General features: G+C 32.7%; 1 protein-coding gene across 2 annotated transcripts; it reads right to left on the bottom strand.

Moving 5' to 3' along the window:
• Nucleotides 1-1511: 1511 nt before the first annotated feature.
• LOC116013569 (transcription factor IIIB 60 kDa subunit) lies at nucleotides 1512-17565 on the bottom strand. 2 transcript variants are annotated; one of them, XM_031253396.1, is made up of 21 exons: nucleotides 17298-17565; nucleotides 17033-17133; nucleotides 16828-16922; nucleotides 16655-16736; nucleotides 14488-14563; nucleotides 13755-13840; nucleotides 13570-13646; nucleotides 12444-12500; nucleotides 12062-12174; nucleotides 10415-10494; nucleotides 10233-10319; nucleotides 8993-9073; nucleotides 7503-7670; nucleotides 7264-7425; nucleotides 6367-6439; nucleotides 6143-6267; nucleotides 5206-5286; nucleotides 3667-3801; nucleotides 2994-3083; nucleotides 2433-2483; nucleotides 1512-1941 (listed from the first exon to the last, which is right to left on the bottom strand). In XM_031253396.1, the coding sequence occupies exons 3-21, from the start codon at nucleotides 16884-16886 to the stop codon at nucleotides 1744-1746; spliced, it is 1881 nt and encodes a 626-aa protein (XP_031109256.1). In that variant the 5' UTR covers nucleotides 16887-16922; nucleotides 17033-17133; nucleotides 17298-17565; the 3' UTR covers nucleotides 1512-1743. The 2 variants fall into 2 exon arrangements, with proteins under 2 accessions (XP_031109256.1, XP_031109257.1); XM_031253397.1 differs by having other exon boundaries at nucleotides 6143-6264.
• Between the last annotated feature and the right edge of the window lie 583 nt (nucleotides 17566-18148).

Genomic DNA, 18148 nt, shown 5'->3' with positions numbered 1-18148 from the left:
AGTGTTTGGTTGATAGGTTTTGAGAATGATACTATGGGTTTGGAATACCCCATTAATGAGAAAGTCTATACCCTTATTAAATAAGGGTTTCATTCTCCTTCCTCATTTATTCCCCAACTATTAATAATCATTCCCATTCCACACAACTACCAAACATACTACATACTTTCACCAAAACCCATTACTCTTACCAAGTATTTGATACTCATTCCGATTCCGATTCCCATGTGCAAACCAAACGCACCCTAAGTATATACACCCTCCTTGTTTTTTATGCTATTAGCAATTCCTGAACATGCTTGAACACAAACATCCATGGATTTTATTGGATTGAAGGCTTACCCAAGTCTAATAGCAAAAATGTTATATTGGTGGTGGTTGACAGATTCACAAAATATGCACATTTCATTAGTTTATCTCATCCATCCTCAAGGATTATGTCAAACAGAGACAAGTTTTTTCTTAGTAAGTTCTAGAAAGAAGTGTTCAAAAGGTTGAATTCTAAACTAAACATGAGTTCTTATTATCCTCAAACTGATGGATAAACATAAAGGATTAATAGATACTTGGAGACTTACTTGAGGAGTATGAGTTCACATAAATCTAAACACTGGGAGAAATTATTGGCTTTAGCATAACAGTGGTATAACATTAACTATTATTACTCATTGAGAATGTCTCACTTCAGGCTTTATATGTTATCCGCCTCTACAATTTGCTATTAATGATGCAACAAGAGTTTCTTATAAGAATGCAGAGTGTTGAATTCTAGAAAGATACACATGATGACAATACTTAAAAGAGAACTTAAGGGTCGCATAGTAGAGAACAAAACACTATGTAGACGAAAATAGAACTAAGAGATCCTTTGATGAGGGAGATATGGGGATATTTGGTAAATAACTGTTAGCTGATGTGAGTTTAACTAGTTGATAGGATTAATTGATTGTAGAAAGAGATTCGATAAATTTGTTGTTAGTTGATAATTAGTTACATGCAAAATGACTTTCTCAAGAAGCTAATCGAAAAAAAAACTGTTTTAAGCAACTTTTTGAATTTTAGTGTTTTGAAACAATAAGTTGTTACAAAAACAAACACTCATGTTGTCTTGTTTAACCAAATTAAACAGCTAATAGTGGTCAAACAAGCCAAAATAGTGGTCAAACAAGCCAAAATTGACTGTTAATCTGTGTTAACAAACAAGACCATGATTTATCTTAAATTGTAGCCTTACAAGCAGGTCCAAGAAAAACATTAAACTTTCACCTTTAATGTTTTTTTAAAACAAACGGACAAATATAACTCTGTTACTAGAACTGTGGATTTAAAATTATTAAATATATTTTATTGAACTAATTAAAAAAGTAAAGGAAAATCACCTGAAAACAACATTTTAATGTTGTATTCATAAACTATAAAGTGAGCATAATAGGCGTTAGACTTCCACAAGAGATTAGATATAAAATATTCATATCTAAACAATCAACTTCTTTCCCTACCAGACAATGAAAGGAGAAAAAAATAAAGCATTTACAATTAAAATTCTAATTAAATTAATAAGTCTTTAATACAACAAATGAGGTTATTGACAAATTACTACGCGCTATCATGAGTAGCAACACCTATGCTCCAGTATCCTATTTGTTAGAACCTCCTGACCTCGCAACCTCAATTTGGAAGGAAAAAATGAGTATAAATGAATACCTGTACATTTTTTTAAAAACAAGAATACCTGTAAATTATTTAGTACTCTTCAAAACCATATTGTTCATCATAATCATAGGCTTCCTGTTCTGTATAATTTACATCGTTGTCATATTCTCCTCCACCCATCCAGTCTTCTCCGCCATCCTCTGTAGCAGGATCAAGTTTGTTATCTTTCGGGTTTCCACCTTCATTGGCATCTGAGTCATTTCGACTTTTCTTGGGATTGGGAAGTGGCTGTCATGGAAAATAAGCCCCAAAAAAAAACATTAAACATTAAACATAAAACAAGTCAGTCAAATTGAAGGAAAAGTACCACTGTTGGAATTGCTTTTTTGTCAAGGGCATGCAAGATAAATGCAAATGGGCAGCAAAATTCAATCACTTTTCTTTTCCCATTAGTCTCCACATAAATATGATTTACACTTTGATCAACCTCATAGGCTCATATTACTCGCGATATAAGAAATACTTCATAGTTCTGACTAAAACAACGGACAACATCATAGTGATGCATCAATTCCCTGGTTTTAAAATTTTAATATTTTCTTGTTTACAGCCCTTACAAATTCCATGTAGAAGTAGATGCATCAAGCAGACATCTAAAATATTGTGAACATCACACAAGTCACAACCCAAAGAATGGATGCCAATGAAAGTTGAGAAATGTAAGCAAAATAAGTTGGGTGGAGCAGCAAATAAAACTTGTAGTTGGCAGGAATACGTACAGATTCATCAAACAGCGAATCCAATACATCGCGGTTGACTATAGAGTTCCTCTGCATTAATGAACATTAAATAATAGAATAAGAGTATATATATATATATATATATATATATATATATTATATATGTATATATATATTAGACATTCACATGTGAATGACAGAAAACAATGACAAATACACATGGGCTGAGCAGTATGCTATACATTTATGAAAGGAACTTAGCAGGAGTGCTATATAAAAGAGAAACTAGTAATTGGATAAAAATGAATGAGAGCCATGGTTAGGCTTTTACCGTATTTCATGTATTCTCCAGTATGCGGCACAAGGATGCATTACATATGCCAATATAATTATTTTTATATTCACGCCCAAAAAAAAATTCTCAGAAACAGACATGAAATGTAAAATGAACAAAACATCCGCAAATTCAAAGACTGTTACTCCTCAGGTAAAGTAATAAAAGCTTCCTTTTCAAATTTGTTAAACCATATCAGGCAATGAAATTAATGCTAACACCTTTTCTATTCATAACATTCTATTTCTCTGATATCTATATAGTACCTTTCTACTCAACATTTGTTGCGTAGCTTCTGCTGCAGTTTTGGCAGGACCAGAGTTCCTCAATTCTGCAGCTCTTCGCTGTTGCTTCTCCTGCAAAAAGTTGGGTGTTGTCTATTAGTCTACAACATAGAAAAAATTTGTTGAATCCATTTTGAAGAAACCTGAAGTTATTATTTTTTTTTTTCATACCATGACAAAAATGAATAATAACAATGAAAGGTGTATTGTGGTCAACACAAGCACTTTGAACGTGAATAATTAACTATCTTGAAAAGGAAGTTCTAGAAGAAGTCAATTGTGGAATGTATAATACTGAGAAGAGTGATCAAGAAACAACAGTGTGGCCACAGATTGGAATTACAGAGCAGATGCTGAAACTCAAGGAACTCTTTGAGAAAATTAAAAACAGGACCCTGGTCGCATCAAGAGTGGATAATCAAGCATTTTGGTTGCTAAAAAAGTTTAGAAAAAATTCACAAACAGTTGTATGCACACCAAATAAATGCATTTTGAATTAATGAGATTCATTTTTCAGTGCTATACCTAATCAAGGTTTGACTATTTCTTGTAAAATATCTTAGTTATAGTGGTTAATTTTTTGGATTTTAAGCATTTTATATTTTACCAACAAGCCCTTAATAATAATCACAGTAACATGCTATGAAAGTAGAACCTTTTTTGACTTTGCCAGAGCAGCTGCAGCTGCAGCAGCAAGCTTCTGTGCAGCTTCCATTTCCTCAGGGCAGGTGTAACTGGATTCAAAACCCTTTTTGGAAGCTAATGCAGCTGCTTCTTTGGCTGCTTGTTCCTGTAAATTATAAGAGAAAAAAAATATCAATTCCATACGGTGGTATCTATCGCTTAATGAGAACAATACACAAAGAAGGTTTCACACTTTCACAAAAAGAACAATATTATAAAAAGGATGTACCAATTTTCTGCTCAACTCAAGGACAGTGATTATAGGACTAATTCAATATATGAAAGCTACAAATGATTTTATTCATTTATTTTTTCTGAAATTTATATTCCAAAAAGGATTTATTGAACTCATAACAGCAAATGTCAAGTATACTCCTGCCACATCCTGATTTCATTGGGACAAGAAATGAAAAAGAAAAAAACTAACGGCTCCCCTTTTTCTTGAGTCTACCAGCATGCCATGTTGGGAGTAAAAAGAGGAAGTATAATACTACTCTTACATATCATTACTCAAATTGAACAGTAAACTAATTGGAAACAACTTTAACTACCAAAATCCTATGAGTGCTTGTCTCATGGATTCTTCAAAAGATATTATTACCATATTGGAAAGTGCCATAAAACAAAATGATAATAATCTTTTTTTATGTTCTCCTTCCACATAAAAAATAATAATGATAATGATAATAATAATAATAATAATAACAATAACAATAATAATAAATAAATAAATAGCTCCCACAAATATTCAACAGCCTATAAAGCATTTTTATATATTTATATCCAAAATAAAAGTGAACCAAATAACTTAACAAATCTTATTACTCGTTTAAACCATAAGCAGACAAAAATGAATGGAGTTTCATTTCAAGCTGCCCTCTTTGCTAGCAAGGCAAAGTGTGTGGTCTTCCTCTCAAGTCTCTCTCAATGGTAGTACAGATCTCAAAGAGGCCTATTCTGCTTCCCCACAAAATTGTTAGTTTGCAGATAAGAAAGGCTAGCAAGCTGAAGTCTCAAACACCTGTTTATTATACAAATTGGCAACTTGGATCTTTTGTACAAATGTACATATCCATAAAGGCATAAATACTAAAGAAAGCAACACTTTCAATCTTAAAGGTGCTGGAATAAAAGTAAATTTAACCATTAATATAATTTTTTAAATTTTCTTTTTGCTCAATACTGTGAGTAAATAGTACTACCTGATAGAGTGATAGACCAATGAATACATCCAATTACATGATGACCAAAAAATAATCACAACATCCCCTAAATAACTAATCAAAATATATCTTTAGACTTTAGTATGTTTTGTTTTTTGTTATTTACTTGGTATAGCATGCTATGCATCATTAAAATTGCATTCCAGGCCTTGAGCCAAATTAAATGAAATTGCCGTGATCACAGAGATTTTCTATTCCTAATCAAAAATAATAATCTTTATAAAAGGCAAGAAATACTCTTCACGGGCATGTATAAATGGAAAAAGAAACAAGATATGTAAAATCACCTCAAGATACTCTCTATTCACTTTCTCCCAAATAATCTGCTTGAGGCGCTTCTCCTCCTCATCATTTAGATATGTGTGAACCTGTCCAGCGTTGCATGTTGTGCATGATGGTTGTGACAAATTTATCAAACCAAACCGCAGAAAATTATTAATACATGCCCAGAAATATGAGCAGAGTTTAATAATGAGAGAAAAACTATAAAACTGTCAAATCAAATTTAAGAGGACATCTTTATTTCTCAAAGTTATCAAACAATTGATTAACAATTGAATAAGCAACAAAGTGGCGAGTAGAAAATGACGGGACAAAATTTATGGCACACTAATTCCTTGCAATAAAATAATCTGAGTGGCGAAGATGAGGCTTCAAAAGGTAGAACAGAAATTAAATTTAATGGTTGGCAGTATTAAAATGGTTCACTTCAGGTGCTCTAACAGGAATTTCATATGATCGTACCCCAACAGATACTTTTTATGCAGTTCAAAGGTTTCTTTCAAACATAGTTCATTGAAAACTCAAACATAGCACAACAGGAAGATCAAATAGAGAACATCCTATAGCAAATAAATATATAAGAAAAAGACAGGGCATGACATAATAACAGATGTATGCTAGATTCTAGTGGAAATTTATTAAAACACAAAAAGAAAATACTATTCTACCATTGAAACACAGTAAAAAGTAGGAAAAGACTATTATGCTGATCAAGAAACTTGCTTGCAATACATGTTAACCATGAAAGCACAAAAAATTGATACATTCAATTTCTTATGCCCCAAAAATCAACTAGAGACTAGAGGAGAGTACCCCACAAAACAATTAAACTGAAATGTCAATTTCACTGCACTGTTATAGTGATCCTTATATGAAATTAAGATGAAACCACATAAACAAGCATTTCATACAATACCAATAAAATAAAGAGACACTCTATACCTCTACATCATCGATATCAGAGAAGTTATCTGACTCATCAGAACCTTTTGAATTAATATCATCAATTCCATGTGACTTATCAACAGTGTCATCCTGCATAGTTCCAGATGTGGAAGCAACACCTGCTATAGACAAGTGTATAGGTTTTCACACTTATATGTGGATTAAGCATTCATAACAAATTTTGGTTTTATTAATAATCTCAAGATTTGATTATGGCCTACCCATCAATTCATGCTCCTTTCCCTGCATGGTTTCATTTGCATTTGCATTCTGAACATTTCCGTTTGCAGAATACTGTGAAGAGAATGAAAAACGAAATGAAATGAGAAGATATTACAAATCAAGAAGTGCAGCAAGCCAAAAACATAAAATTAAGTAGATATTTTTCAAATCATCTCAACACAACTAAGGCTAAGTCAGATACACCCAACCCAACACAAGCCTTTGAGCTACCTATCTTTCTTAATAACTACACTTCAAGAAAGATCCTCTAGCACACAAGCATCTGAATGAACTGATTTGCCATTCTATGAGAATGACTAGAGAAGTCTTCCATGAACAATCATGAAAATTAATGAAAGCAACAAAGCTAGTACTAGGAAGAACATTGTGAATAAAAGTTTAGGGTCTTTTTTTATAGGATAATGTTAAGTTCACCAAGGGTTACTATCTAAAGTTAAAAGGATTGGACCCTGTGTGCAATCCTCCTGCACAGTGCATGATATGGGAAAGGAAAATCTAATCAAATACTAGATGCCCTCCTAACAAAAATCCCCAAATTTTGTACATCAATTATCTCTGATATCCATACATTCATAGTTTTGATGTTCATAAATTTACTTGTATTATATTATCCACCATTAAAAATGAAGATAATGTACAATGCATCCAAATAAAGTTGCTTCATATGAGTGTTTGCACTAAATAGACTAACATCTTTACTAGAAAGTAATGCAAAATATTGAATGTAGAATCCATAATCCATAAAGTAGAAACAGATGAAATATAGTGTCCAATAATCACCCTATTAAAACAGAAATAGAACAGAATTGCATGCATGTTTTACTAGATCCAGAACAAGAATAGACAAACGGTAAACAAATAGCAACACCAAGTACCGCCAGATTTTTGTAGTTGTTCTCTGCTTCAGTAGATGCGACATAATCTAAAACGTCACGATCATCATCATCAGCTTCCTTTGCCATTAGCCTTTCTTTCTCAGCCCGTTGGAAAGCTGGAGGTTCTGATCCCCCATCAAGCCCACCAGAAATTGTTATAAACTGCAAAAACAATTGTAAGTAATTCAAAGGGCTGTCATGCCGCTACAAAGTTTGAAGCCAAGGAACAAAGGTGTTACATCAGTATAACAGCTTTCACAAAGGCCATGGGCAAAGGGAGGTATCCCACTCCCTTTGTGTTCACAAAGTAATTCACTTATTCCAGATTCTTTTGACACTGGGAATTGAACTGTCATCAGCCTCTGCTCTTTCTCAAGCTCCACAGCTCTTGTATTGAACTCCTCAATCTAGTTAAAGGAAATATATAAGAATAAACTAATCAATAAATCACCTTGAAAAACAAGTATATGCATCATGCAGTTGCAAAGGTCAAGAAGGTAAGATCCACTTGCCAATCTCAATCTTATGACAAATCAAAGGGATTGATATTATGAAAAAATAAAAATAAAAAAGTTCAGTAATTTTAGGGGCATTAATTTGACAACCTACATGTAGAGGTGCCAATTTCAGGCCAAACCCAATTCTTAACTCAATCTTACCACTGTAGATGCATTTGGGTGCGCACCCTATAAAGAAATGGGATATTATACCTTTTTTTAATATGCTGATTCATAAAAAGTGAACCAGAACCACTGCACAAAATCAAAAACATGATGGCTGGACACTTCACAACTTTACCAGTTGCAGATCTCAAAAAGGTTCAGATATCTGCCAGTCATTTGGCAAGGACACTATAAAATATATTTAAAGGATCATTTTTTAGATGCTTTGAACTTTGAAGGCTAGCTGTATGCATTATATGGCCACTTTAACAAGAGGAAGGTCTTCTATTCTAAAAACCATGGCCAGTTTCTCAAGAGAGAGCTTCTATTCTAATTTCTAAGAGAGGCTTCTGTTATGAGAGAGAGCATCATGCTAAGTCAACTTCTTGGCTTAAGGGAAAATAACGCTGTTGGGACATGAAACCATTGGGCTCCTCTTAGTTAAAGGATCATCTTTTAGATGGCTTTGAACTTGGAAGGCTAGCTGTATGCATTATATGGCCACTTTAACAAGGGGGAGGTCTTCTATTCTAAAAACCATGGCCAGTTTCACAAGAATTCTAAGAGAGGCTTTTGTTATGAGAGACAGTATCATGCTAAGTCAACTTCTTGGCTTAAGGGAAATAACTCTGTTAGGACATGAAACCATTGGGCTCCTCTCAGTTATGTTTCCCACATTCAATTTTCTGTTTAGCTACATGCATGGTTTTGATATGAATTTAAGTGTTAGAAATACAATATCAGTAGCAAAGGCATCTGTTTTAAAGGGAACTTTTGTAGTTAGTACGGAGTAATATATTTTATAGTTTTAACACATACACATAGATGACCTCCAACAATTGGTGTTGCAAATTTGCTCCTTAACCAATGAGCCTATTGATGCAACTAATGAGCTCTCTTCAATGGAAAAATAAAAATAAACAAATAAAAAAAAATAAAAATAAAAAGAGCAACACTAATAATAGCATAGTGGCAAATGTAAATAGTATTGGGAATTTACAAATTTACAGATAAAGCTGTTATTTGCAGAATATCAGCTTCACCAACCAATTAGTCTTTGAACATACCGTTAAGCTCCCAGAATCTGTATTCTCAAATTCAATTAAACGCTTTGTCAATGTAGCTTCACAAATGTGCACAACCTTGATCTGTTAGCAAACATTGGAAAGCCATAATTATTCATTATCATCTATCTATCTATAAGTACCAAAGCAATGAAGTTAAGAGTCTCTACTTGTAAAGTAAAGAAAAATGTAGTGTAAACAGAAATTTTCAATGAAAGAAACATATACAAAAAATGTTGTATGCCTTAAATTTCATTCCACAAGTGAAATCCACATAATACATTGTGTTGCTTTACTTTCTCAAGTATTATTTTGAAGAACAAGGGGAATTTTGGTAAGGTTCATAAGCCTGACTTTTTTGTTTCATTTTTCTTCTTGACAAATTGCACTTGCGCCTAACTCAAATTTTATGCAACACATGGAGAAGGAAAGGCAGCTATAAAATAGAAATAGCAACTGAAATTTTTATCTAAAGTTGCTCAAAATAATGTTAACTTAAATTTACACAAATTAATAAAAGTTGAACAAGTGAGCTAATAATAACTAATAAGTGCCTTCATGGATTCATCTTAAGAGTTAAGAATCCACGTAAGAGTCAAGATGCAATAGTAGGATCCAAATCCTTGTAACTAAAATCATGGCCACAAAAATATGTAATTGAATGCTTTCTTGGTACCATATGCTTGTAGCTTAAAATTCTTCAATTCAACTGGCAACTCATTATCACTCACCCCACCCACTGTTTTGGAATATTTAGCAAAGGAAATCATTTAGCTCTGGTGTGATTGGTGTAGGGATTTGAATTGGTAGTGTGTAGGATATAAGAATAGGAATGATCTATAGGATTCAGAACATCAAGTGAAAGCACAAAAACTGGTGTCCAGTGTTTTAGGAAGAATAGAAAAGAATGTGAGGAGCAAAAACAATTAAAGAAGAGTGATTGTATTGTAGGAATTCCACCCAGAGTTCAAACAGTATATTTCCACAAGATAAATTTCAGCAGACTATGAAAACTTAGAAATCAAGAGAAACAAACATTCATTATCATCAAACTTCTAAAATATGTACACAATTTTGAAATCTGAGAGAACAGAAACTCTATAAGTTCCATGATGAGAGCTATAAATCATCAAAAAACAAGCAGCCATAGAGACAAAGGCATAACAAAGGAGAAAATCTTTAGCTCTATATCTAATCAAGCTCTGACAAACAGCAGGGTATGATCTAGCTAAGTGTTACTTACAATGTCCAACTTGGAACACTTCAGTCCATATGAAAGAGAAGCTATGTAAAGTGCAGCTCCACATACCCCACTCGGTTTTCTCCCTGTCTACAAACAATTTTAGCGCCATAAAGAAATTGACTTTAATTTAGTAGCCTTGTATACAAGTATAGATATCAACTTAAACAACATAGATACCTAACCTGCATCCAATCTCGCTTCATACTAGCAACAATATGAAGTGCAGTTCTGGAAACATTTGGCTTCCTCTCACCAAATAAACCTACACAATGTGGTGAAAGAAATTCAAGTTATAAACTTTATGCAAGACTGATGACAGCAGCCAATATATTCTTTAAAGGGGATATTCCTGTTTATGCAAGGTTCAGAAAACAACAAAATCAAACTAGCTATTCCTGTTTATCCAACAACTAAAAGAAAGGAAAAAAATTCTTTTAAAGAGTACTGATAACAGCAGCCAATATATACCGCAAACAATTCTAAGGAACTCCATGTTGTTAAAAAGTATATAGTGCTAAGTCATGCTTCATAATCTTCAACAACACACGAGGATTTTTTTTTTTTTAGATTAAAGCACCACTTTCAATTAAAAAGCATTCAGGAAACCTGACTAAACAAGTCAAAAGGGAAGATTGAGGATGTGAATCATATGAAGTTTTGATTTCATTTTTAATTCTCAAAAGCTACTAGGACCATTTGTGGGACACAGTTCTCTGTCACATGTCTTCCCTCCTGTAGTGAATTGTGAAGTGACATCTAGCTGAGCAGTTCTATACTTCAATTTAACAATTATTCATATACCATTAATAGGAAAACAGTGAAACCATTTATTTAATAGGTAAAACAGTTATCCTGTTTCACTTGGTTAACAGTAAATATTACATTTTATTACATACTAATATTAAGCCTTGCACCATTGGAACATTTGGGGTTCTTGTTAATCTTTTTAATTTATTTTCTAGTTTCTACCTCTCAAAATAAATAAATTATACCCAATTGTCTTATCTGAAACCAGCCCTTTGGTATTGTCTGTGTTCATAGACGGAAAATTTTGACATTGGGATGACATTCTATGTTTATCATACTTTTTGGAATGGATAAATTAAACATAGAATTTTAGAAGCAATTTATTCTATATAATTCAAATTAGTTACATTATTTTTATTGATCAATAAAATTTGTTAAAATCCATATCCGGAAAGGGGGATAAATTCTTTTATGGTAAAACACTTGTCCATTTTGGTAATTTCTCTAGATGGAAACAGAGATTCCATTGAATTTCATATTCTAAATTTCACTGATAAAATATGCAGCCTAAACCTCCAATTTAAAATTGCACCCAAAAAAAATCCCTATTTACCTCAGATAGACAAATGGCAATGTATATTAGTATATTATACAGTTGTCAAATAAAATCAAGTATATAAGTATATTATAAAGTATTAATTGAGAAACTGGATATTCAAGAGACAAACTCAATTAACTTTTAGTTTGAGGAGCCAATTGATTTTAACTTGCATGTTTCATTTAAATTCTGATAAACCTCTTTTCACTTTGTGAAATCAAGAGCAAACCCCATCCAAGGTCCGAAAAAAAAAAACATAAAACATAAAACAAAAAAAAAAACAAAAACAAAAACAAAACAAAAAAAAAAAAAAAAAAAACAAAAAACAAAAAACAAATAAAAAAAAAAACAAAAAACAAAAAACAAAATTGCAGCAAAATAATCATTGTTGCAGTCAAGAGGCACAGAGTAGAGGAGGAATAAGTAAATAATCACATGAGTAATAACAAACTTGAATAGTAAAGATGTCAGGATAGTTACTTACGATCAGTGAATCGATGAATGAAAAGGCTAGGATCTACAGGTTTTTGAACAATTGGGTGCTCCTCAAGGCTTAGAAGTTTGCAAAGCTGTAAGAAGACAGCACCTAATACATAACTGCAATTCAATGGCAGGAAAAGGAAAAAGACGTAAAAAACTTCAATAATCCTTGTAAAAATAGTAAATCAGTACTTAGTACTGATCTCCATTTGCATAACCCTATGCTGCCATTGTTGTAATTCAAATGAATTGTGAAAACAAAACTTATTTATACAAATATACTAGATTACATAATAGGACAATCAGAATCTAAAGAAGCTGAAAATGAACTATTTGGATTTTTCCTAGGATAAAAGCATTAGAAGTCTGTAGGAAAGCTAACGTACACATTAATCCTCAAGTACTCAGAAAAATCGATGAGAAGAAATGGCTTTTTCTTTTCCCTGCAAAAACAATAATCAAAATGATTTTCTTTAGTAAGGAAAGACAAGCTTCATGCCTTCATCTGTAACAAAAATCCGATAGATATTGCAGTTTCCTGACTCCACTCAACCAAAGAAAGAACCATTTTCTTTTTTGTTTTTTAATTTAGAACTTATGTTATGATATTGTTCCGTTGGCAAAAGCCTTCTGCAACTCACCACCTAATCAATTCTGATCCACTTAATCCCTCTTTCATGGGCTTACATCTTTACAGTGAATGAATTGTTCCCCCAAAATATGATTTAAAGGAAAACATTTTCATTAAGTAGGGGAAAAGTAGAAAACAAATGAAAGAGACAAGATTTCTTTAAATGTATCAAGTAAAGATCTGTGACCATCTGCAGGTTAAAAACGGAAGGAAATTGGAATGAACATCCACTAGGCATTATACTGAATCCAGAAGAGCAATTTTGCACATTTATATGGAATTCATTTGAAGCATGCTTGGTTCATAGAATAAGTCATGGATAGACTGACATCCTGCAAAACTGTTCTCGTGTCTAAATACTAAACCCTGGCACGTACTTTACAAAAAGATCAAAAGATAAATCCTCACAAATCCAGTGTTTATGCATAAAGGAACAGGAATGGGCTCCTAATGCTTTCTCTTTATGATATAACAATCTGGTATTAACCCTTAGCAGTTGTAAAATGTTGTTGCTATTAAGTTGTCATGAATAAGGACCCACTAAAGACTTCAATAATAGAGCAGACTTTAGATGTTTAAATCAGTGATACTTGGAAGGCTTGATTGAAAGCAAGTGAGAAAAGAGAAGAAATAATACAATTAAGTGATATAAAGCAAAACCTTAAATGCAGGATGTGACAGAGATTCAAAACATAACTATAAGCAAGAGAAGAACAATATCTTCCACCTCCGCATCACTCAAATTCATTAACAAGTTCAGTTCCAAAAAGTTTGCTTTCATTTATTCAATAACTTTATTACTCATGATAAAGTTGTCCTCTAATGGAACATCTAACATCCTACCAACAAAAAATACAAGAAGAAAAACTAGAATGCCTCACCTACAAGCAATGTAAAGACAAGCTGCCTGAACTTGTTCCTTCCTACGTCCCCTAGTGAAATTCCGCTCAAGTGCTATCTGTGCATCAAAGATCATTTTAAGGATTAAACCACCCAATGGTTGATAATAATATGATGGCAAAAGTCATATAGATTATTTACTATGACACAACATCACAAATCATACCGTATAAAATCTTAAAGCAGGATTAGCTATAGAATCACCACCATCAATCCCCAGTGCATATAACATGCTATCTATACCTTCATAAGCTGCAAGAGTCACCAGAGAGAAGAAGATTAGATAAAAAAGACATCAGTTTACAAATGAGCATTAGTAGAAATAAGGACTCTATTTGCTGAAGTTTGAAGAAACATTAGATTGGCAATCCAAAAGTGCTAAAGCAACATTGCAAGTAATTATTGACCATTAGAATCGCCATTATCTATCAGCTATTTAAGATTTGTCTTTGATTTCACCAAATGTTTCTTGGTAACAATACTTTGGCATCAATAATGTTTCCATTAAATGAAGATACTTTATCTATGAAGTGCAACTCAAGGATTAAAGTATAAAATGGGTCAGTTCACTATGTGACAAATGACAAATAAAAACAATTTCTTTATACCATACCCTACAAAGAAATTTCTTTATGTACTATTCTACAAATGGAAAATTTCAGTATGACCTGGTCACTCTAACTTATAAAGATATATATGGATTTGAAATAGCATGGTGTGCAAAGATAAACTCTCTAGCCATATAATGCCAACATTAACCATATACAAAAGCATTTCATCATGACACGAACTGCTAGTTTGTGACAATCATAATGACAATATACTTGTTCTGAACAATACAAAGTGAACTAATATTTGTTCATCATCAAATGCAAAACAATCAATATCACATATGATACCTTCCCGAAGTGTTCTATCACGTGAAGCTGAGAAATTACTTTGCACAGTCCTTACAAAATTCCCAGCCATTTGACTCTGGAGATAAATGTAAGTTAGTTCTAATAGCACACATGTTTAACATTTTATGCACAAATGCAACTTGAAAATAAAAAAATAAAAAATAAATAAAAAATAAAAAATCCTTGTTTAACTGAAACAACCAGATTAATTAATGTATCTTGCTATCAGTTTTATGGGATGTATATTCATACCATTTCAATTTTGGTCATGTGTTCACTTTGGCCTTTCTTAATAAAAATATTTCAACTAAAGAACTTCAGATTTCATGTGTTGCAGGACAGGATATTATGTATTAGATGTATAAATACATACGTACATACATATACCATCCTTAAAACAGCACTTATGCTTGACAACAATTCATGAATATAAATTTAGATTCTCACTTTTACCTGGAGTTCAGGACTTCAAATCTTTAATTAAACCCATGAAATGAAATACAAAGAACTTGAGACACCATATTAGAGAGAGAGAGAGAGAGAAAACAAAACAAAACAAAACAAAACAAAAAAAACAAAAAACAAAACAAAAAAAAACAAAAAACAAAAAAACAAAAAACAAAAAACAAAAAAAAAAGCAAAAAAAACAAAAAAAAAACAAAATCAGTAAAATTACATTCAAGTCTAAAAACTGCAAAATTGCAAATTGCTATAGGACAATCAGTGTCACTAGCCAATCCTATAGCTCAATAGGGATAGGTACAGTGGGAAACTTTATGGTTTGGGACTTTACTCTCAAGCACATTCCCACCTGGTAGGTAGAACTAAAACCTAATAACACTAGGCCTTATCCAGAGTGGGTTCTTAATAAAACTGTTTGTACAACAGTCAACAGATATCCAGAATCAATGAATCAGGTGGCTCATGGCCTCTGGTAGTTGGTCCAAACCCATATAAACCCAGAGAAGAAACCTCATGCCCACAGACATTGCCTACAACCATCAAGTTTACGAGGGAAAATTCACGCAGATTGCAATAAATTCAAAACGATTATGTATTCCAGTCTAGTTATACATGTACAGGTGAGAATGCTAAAATTGAAAGGAGTATGTGGGCAATATATATATATATATATATATATATATATGGGGGGGTGACCGTTGATCTTGTCAAAATCAACCATCCAGATTGAACAATGTTTAAAAAAACGCAATGGCATTTTGGTCATTTTGTGTATTGCTGAAACTTAAAGTGCTTATTTTCTGTGCTTAAGGCACATCGTTTTAATACTTAAGGTGTGCCATTTTAACACTTAAGGTGCGTTATTGTTGAAACTTAAAGTGTGTCATTCTGAAGTTTACGGTGCGTCTTTTCAAAGCTTAAGGTGCGTCTTTTTAACACTTAAGAGCGCCATTTTAACATTTAAGATGCGCCAGTTATACACTTAAAGTGCGCCAGTTCTCCATTTAAGGTGCGTAAGTTCTCCATTTAAGGTGCATGATTTTACGACTTAAGGTGCGTGATTTTACGACTTCAGGTGCGTGATTTTACGACTTCAGGTGCGCCGCGCCTTTGTAATACTTAAGGTGCGCCTTTTTACACTTAAGGTGTGCTATTTTACACTTAAGGTGTGCCATTTTACACTTAAGGTGCGTCTTTGTAGCACTTAAGGTGCGTCTTTGTAGCACTTAAGGTGCGTCTTTGTAGCACTTAAGGTGCGTCATTTTTACACTTTGCTTCTGCCAACTTCCCGGACACGCGTTTCTTTTTTAAATTTTCATTGATTTGAGCCGTTGATCTAGATTTTATCAACGGCTCAAATCTCACCACACCGTATCTATATCTATATCTATATATATATATATATATATATATATATATATATATATGTATGTATGTATATATATGTTAGTGATCACATGAGAATCACCCTCCCCATGAGTTCATGAGAACCAATCTAGTGCATTTAAAAAGCAGATTTGTGGATGATTATATTAATTGGGGAATTAAAAACAGTGTGCATAGCATATGGAGCATTGTTTCTCATGGACTTATGGGAGGGTGGTTGTCATAGAAACATCACCCTATATATATATAAAGCAATTAAACAGCTTCTGTTGAATTAAATCCTCTGCTGTAATCCTACATTAAGGAAGAAGAGCAAAACCTGTCCGGCTGCATTTTTAACAAAGGTAACTTCCGTTGCAAAATTATCTTCGCTAAGGACTCTCCCACACAGCGTACAGCATCTGTCAAAACATTAAACAAAAACAAACATCAGATGTTGGAAAAGAGAAAGAATTGCTTTTAGATATATATATAGAAAGATAAGGGGCTTACTGTCTGCCGTCAACGTTGTCAGCGTGGACACTTTTCCCACAGTAGCTACACCACACCATGATCTTTGGTTCAAGCACCCCAACCTTAATCAAATCCTAACAATTTCCCACAACAAAATTCAATGCTTACTATTGCTGTGTTATATCGAACTGCAATTCATAAAATTAAATTAAAACAAGACAATAAAAGTCCTGCGATTACGTACTCAATCACCGGGATAGTTTTCCGGTCTTTATCCTTACTTAGAGTTCTGTGAATTATGTAGGGTTTTTGGCGGCTTCGGAGCAGCAAATATAACGGACGAGACTGCACCAGTTTATCACAAGTTCATTAGTATTTTTTTTTTTTTGACAATCAAGTTCATTAGTATTTAAAAAGTTGAAGATTGAAGATTTAGAAAATTAGGGATTTATCAATTATGGAATTAGGGTTAATTAATTAAGACAATAAGGTTGAAGATTGGTTCTAACCAGAGTATTTGCAAGTTGTTATCGACTTGCTGGTCGCTGGAGACGGAGTGCCGGACGGATGGACGACAGTGGAGCAGCGGGAAGCTGGCGGTGAGGCGTGGCTGCGACTTGCGGTGGCGGTTGGAAGCTGGAAGTGAAGGTTGAAGAAGTAGCGATGGCAATGGCTAGCTGCGGTGGCTGTAGCGATGGCGTTGGCTAGCTGAGGTGTCTCGCAACTCGCTGAAAGCGAATAGAAAAGTGGCGATCGCTGTAGCAGTCCGGCGGTCTCGCAAATAGATAAAAATCCAAAAAAAAAAACGTTGTATATTTATATATTTATATATACTCCGAAACAAAGTGGTTTAGATTATTAGGGTTACGTTTAAAAAAAATTATCTATATTCTATTCTATATATATTAAAATAGAGGTATTGTTTTCCGGACTATCCTAATAAAACACTTTTGTTTTGAAATTTAAAATTAACAATCATTTTTTACTTAATTAAATAATAAAAATGCTATATATGTTAATTTAATTTATAGTAATAATTACTTAAAATATTTATTATACCTTGAATCTCATCTATATTTTAAGATATACTAAACTAATAGTTAGTATATTCTTTTTCAACTTAAAGTTTAATTTTTTATATACAAATAAAATTAATATATAAAAGATACTGTATATCATTTAAAAAGTTCTAATTAAAAACTTTTAAATAACACCTATATTGATATTTTTATTTTAATGTATCAAATAAACATACAATTATATTAAATCACTATATTATATTCATTTTTAATATAATATTGGTTCATTTTTAAAAAGTTGTACATTGATTTTTTACAATACTATTGCAATATATAATTAA

The sequence above is a fragment of the Ipomoea triloba genome, chromosome 3, assembly GCF_003576645.1.
Source record: "Ipomoea triloba cultivar NCNSP0323 chromosome 3, ASM357664v1".
Lineage (NCBI taxonomy): Eukaryota > Viridiplantae > Streptophyta > Magnoliopsida > Solanales > Convolvulaceae > Ipomoea > Ipomoea triloba.
The sequence above is the reverse complement of the archived record's forward strand: the minus strand, read 5'-3'. Positions and strand labels throughout refer to the sequence as shown.

Bases quoted from the DNA above. Each gene is read 5' to 3' on its own strand.
- LOC116013569 (XM_031253396.1), bottom strand. From the start codon at position 16,886: ATGGTGTGGTGTAGCTACTGTGGGAAAAGTGTCCACGCTGACAACGTT. The intron at 14,564-16,654 runs GTTTTGCTCTTC...ATTTATCTCCAG, and splicing joins TTAAAAATGCAGCCGGACAG to AGTCAAATGGCTGGGAATTT. The intron at 12,501-13,569 runs GTGAGGCATTCT...TTGTTTTTGCAG, and splicing joins TGTCTTTACATTGCTTGTAG to GGAAAAGAAAAAGCCATTTC.